This window comes from Argentina silus, assembly GCF_951799395.1.
Source record: "Argentina silus genome assembly, chromosome: 16".
Lineage (NCBI taxonomy): Eukaryota > Metazoa > Chordata > Actinopteri > Argentiniformes > Argentinidae > Argentina > Argentina silus.
In genome coordinates this window covers 10,092,070-10,096,649 of record NC_139670.1, presented here as the reverse complement: position 1 = coordinate 10,096,649, position 4,580 = coordinate 10,092,070, and the positions used below count along the sequence as shown (strand labels likewise).

At 47.3% G+C, this 4,580-nt stretch overlaps 1 protein-coding gene across 1 annotated transcript in view; it reads right to left on the bottom strand.

Annotated features, from left to right (window-relative positions):
• hs3st3l (heparan sulfate (glucosamine) 3-O-sulfotransferase 3-like) overlaps window positions 1–3,564 on the bottom strand; it is a gene marked incomplete at both ends in the record, with an annotated part of 8,628 nt that extends 5,064 nt beyond the window's left edge. The window contains one exon of the mRNA XM_083688057.1: window positions 3,098–3,564. Coding sequence (XP_083544183.1) covers window positions 3,098–3,564 — 467 coding nt within the window. The remainder of the gene's footprint in view (window positions 1–3,097) is intronic.
• Window positions 3,565–4,580: the final 1,016 nt, after the last annotated feature.

Sequence of the window (4,580 nt, the reverse complement as noted above, 5' to 3'; positions counted from 1 at the left end):
TGACCACTCGAAACAAAGCAGCCGATCTATGGGTATGAATGTATTCGCTTCTTTTAACGAGTTCACTATGAATTGCAAATGAATCATCGCCATGACAGAACATCTGACCCTGAAAAGACCGACCGATTTGGAATGTGTCCCCCTAGCCATTGTGTTTCCTATTGGGGAGTGTTCTTAATTCTACATCAAGACAGCCCAATTAGGCCTCCTAGAATGGCAGCCATATTGAATTATTAGTACGTTTATCAGAGGGATTTTAGCTAAAGGAGCTAGGTGCTTTGTGGTAGCTCTGCACTACCACAAAGGAGATCTGCAAAAATAATCTGTCACAAAAATCGAACGTTTCAAAAACTGAATTGAGAGGGATTAATTTTGTTTGAATAGTTCGATACAAAAAAAAAATGACATGGTCTTTATGAATTTTAGACTCAGTAATGCTATCTGGTGCAAGGCACTGGAGGCAGCCAATGACAGAAGTCGGCTGTACCTTCTCAGGTTAGCTTCCTCCTCTTCACGGCTCTACCAGTAACTCTGGGTCAATAACACGTCGATACCAACATCTCACTGCAGCAAGACGAAACGCCTCAGGCCTCACAGAACCACCAACCGCCAGCCCCTCACATCAAAAATACCTCTAATGTCAATCCCTTGGGTTGAAGAAAAGGTCAGCGGAGATGTGTGTGCGTGTGATAACACTGATTTCAACCTTTAACCTTAACCCTAACCTTAACCTAACCCCTTATCTCACATCATCCTCACCCCATCCTCCGTTTAACCTCTTATCTGCTCTTTCATTTTCACACACACACACCATCCGCCATAGAGCTGAATGTCCCTTTCAGACTGGGTGAGCTGAGTGTCAGAGACGCACCGTGACTAAGGCAATGCAGGATATACGGTTAATTTACAGGACAGCCAATGGATTCCTCGCGAGATAGAGATGGAGGAGAGAAGTGCTGGAGACTGACTGGAACCTGACCTCAGAGTCTGAGGGGATTATGCCACTGTAAGATAAAGCTTCCTGCTAATTGTAACAGAATCCGAGCTGACCAGAGCTAACAGCTTTAACGCTGTCGTCAACCCAAGGTCAGGCAGAGGGGAGCGGTCGATAGGCGAAACAGTGTAAGGAGTGGGGAGGCTAGTAGAGGTAGAAATCGGAGGACGGGCTCATTGTAATGTATGGAATGGAATAAGGAATGGTATCAAAGGAGTGGTATCAATAAAACACATGCATTTGATACCATTCCTCATTCCATTCCATGTGCACACATGCTTGATACTATTCCTCATTCTATTGCATGCATTACAATGAGCCCGTCCTCCAATTTCTGCCTCCAACAGCCTCCTCTTGTTCCAGATCCTATCTCAGCCATTAGTGCTTCCTTGTCAGAGACGCTAATCTGAAATGGCCCTTGAAGCTAAATGTCCCCCCCCCCCCATAGGAAAGCAAAGTGATTCCATTAAAGGTGATGTTCCATATAACCGTATGGTCCGAGAGAAATAATACCCATTTGACAGAACTGACAGTGGGAAAAGCAGATGTGCATGATAGATGCATTGTGGCAGATTGCATGCACTTAGTAGTGTGTGTTGTGTGTGTGTGTGTGTGTGTGTGTGTGTGTGTGTGTGTGTGTGTGTGTGTGTGTGTGTCTTTGTGTAGAACAAGGACTGACTGACACATTTCCATGATCACAAATAAATAAAATAATCTATTTCAAATGTGCATCTGGAGTTGTAGACACACCCGGGGTTCATGCCTTATATGAAGTGGTGAGAACACATCATTATCTCTCAGAGAAAAGTGACCTGGGGTGAGAGGTCAATTGACAGGCCTGACAGTGATGTCAAGTGCTCTGACACGCTGAGAGCCCCATCTGGCCCTGGGGAAGTGACAATCTGCTGTCACTCTCTGAGCGCCCTATGTCACTAAGACAAACACACACACACACACACACACACACACACACACACACACACACTCAACAGAGACATGTGGCACACACAGCCAGGCATAAGTGAGTGAGTGAGTGAGTGAGTGTGTGTGTGTGTGTGTGTGTGTGTGTGTGTGTGTGTGTGTGTGTGTGTGTGTGTGTGTGTGTGTGTGTGTGTGTGTGTGTGTGTTGTGTGAGCAAACTGGAGAAAGGTAAGGGATAGAGTGAAAGACAAAGATGTGCATGCGTGTGTGCTTGTATGACCTCATTAGTGATCCTTTAACCATTAAATCACTATTGACCTGCCGAAGATGTTTCAGCATATCACTATTGTGCCACTGCAATGATCCAACATTTCACTGTACATAAACCTGAAGAGATCCACATTTAATCTGGCATGTAGTTAGCATTAGTTTCTGATGGCACAAACAAACCCTCACACACACACACACACACACACACACACACACACACACACACACACACACACACACACACAATCCAGCTGTATATTGCCTATGTAGCTGCATGTGTGTGTGTGTGTGTGTGTGTGTGTGAGTGTGTGTGTGTGTGTGTGTGAGTGTGTGTGTGTGTGTGTGTGTCTAACCCTAAGACTTCCAGGATCAGGCTGAGAACAGTGCCAGCTGACAACAGTAACATCTGGCTCCTGCTCCAGAGATGATTACACTCCAGGCCCCGCCTTAACACACACACACACACACACACACACACACACACACACACACACACACACACACACACACACACACACACACGCACACACACACACAGGCATGGCCAGATGGCAGCAACTCTCTCTGACAGTCACCTAAACCTCAATGGGCTGGCCCTGGATATGTTTGGGTATGTCAACAAAACAACACAAACAGATTCTACCTGCACCAATTTCTATATTATTCCTATTTCCATACTGAAACGTTTGTCTATAAGAATAAGCAAAATATGTATGGTATCCTATACACATATACTGAGACTAAAGCAATGTGTGTGTGTGTGTGTGTGTGTGTGTGTGTGTGTGTGTGTGTGTGTGTGTGTGTGCGTGCGTGCGTGCGTATGTGTGTATTTGTATGAATATGTATTATTTGATTTAAATGCGTAGCCTAAATTAATTTACATTTGTGACTGACACGTGCGCGCATATTTACCTGTACCAGTCCAGTCCGCGCGCGTAATGCCTGTCAAAGAAGTGGGGCTCGGAGCCCAGCGCGCGGATGTCTGGATGCAGCCTGAGAAACTCCAACAGAGCCCGCGTGCCTCCCTTCTTGACCCCTATGATCAGAGTCTGGGGTAACCTTCGGGTTGCTGTCCAATCTTTACCGGAGCCATTCGTCTCCAAACCCTGCGAGGCAGTGCTCAACTCTGGGTACACCGCGCCTTCCTCCGGTTCCGTTATAACGTCTTTGTAAAAGGTCCCGTTCCTTTCGTGATACCATCCCGACAGGAGGAATTCGTTGGCTGGTCGGTTGTCGGAGTTTTCCGTTAGATCCGACTGGCAGCATCCCGTTAGAAAGTAAAAGAGTGAGATACAGAGGATGCCCAAAGAGGACATGATTAGAAGTCTGTGAAGGACCCTCCGAATGTCCGGATTCGGGTTGTGATGAAAAGCTGCCATCCCTCAGAGTTCCATTCGAGAGAGGCCATTCTACTCGAAGTTTACCTCACATAACTTCAGCGCCGCTGAAAGTCGGCGGATTTTGCTCAGAGACAGTAAAGGCTCCACAGCGCCGATACATCGATTTCCCAAAACTCCACAAAAGTATCCTTCCTCTCGCTCCATTCTCTCCATCGGCGTGTCATTTTGCGCGTCTGAGCCCCATCCAGTCGGCTAGGCTACTCCAGAGCCCCCAACGCGACCCCCAACTCAAGGGATCAATCCCTGCGTGATATCCTCTAAATCCACTCACTCACCCAACCCGCGCGGCATGGAGAATAGCCTGCACAGCTTTTAATATCCGCGCAGGGCTGGAGTTATCTTTCTCTGCGGGATTACTCGGTGTCTCTCCTTGGGTCTCCTGGGGATTCGCGTCCTGGGCTCTCTCTCTCTCTCCCCCCTCCCTCTCTCTCTCTCTCTCTCTCTCTCTCTCTTTCTCTCTCTCCCCCCTTGGGTCTCCCAGGGATTCGCGTCCTGGCCTATCTCTCCCCCCCCCCCCCCCCCCTCTCTCTCTCTCTCTCGCTCTCATTCATTCATTCAGGAACGTGTGCGCCCTGCGTCGCTTAAGCTGACTTTGATTGGAGGGTCATGGCTGAAGGCGGTTTTAATTCCAATATGTACTTATTGGAAAACCCAGATAAATTCGGTGCGTGTGCACGAGGAGAGGAGAGGAGAGCAGATCTTGACCCCTTAGAATGTGGACGTCAGCAATATTACAGTTATAACAGTCGTATGTGTTTTCTAACATGTGTATATGGTAGTGTAGGCCTACTAGGCTCACTCCTCTCAATGCAGCCAGTCTGGGCATATCTCAGGCTTACCAATTTTAGATATTTTGAGAGCCAGCCCTTTTTTCCCTTTTTTCGGAAACAACTGCATGCCTCATTCACAAAAACACACAATAACCTTATTACACTGTTGACCAACAGGGTTAGCTGGTCACCATGACTGCTGGTTAGTAGGGCTATTAAGCAGTC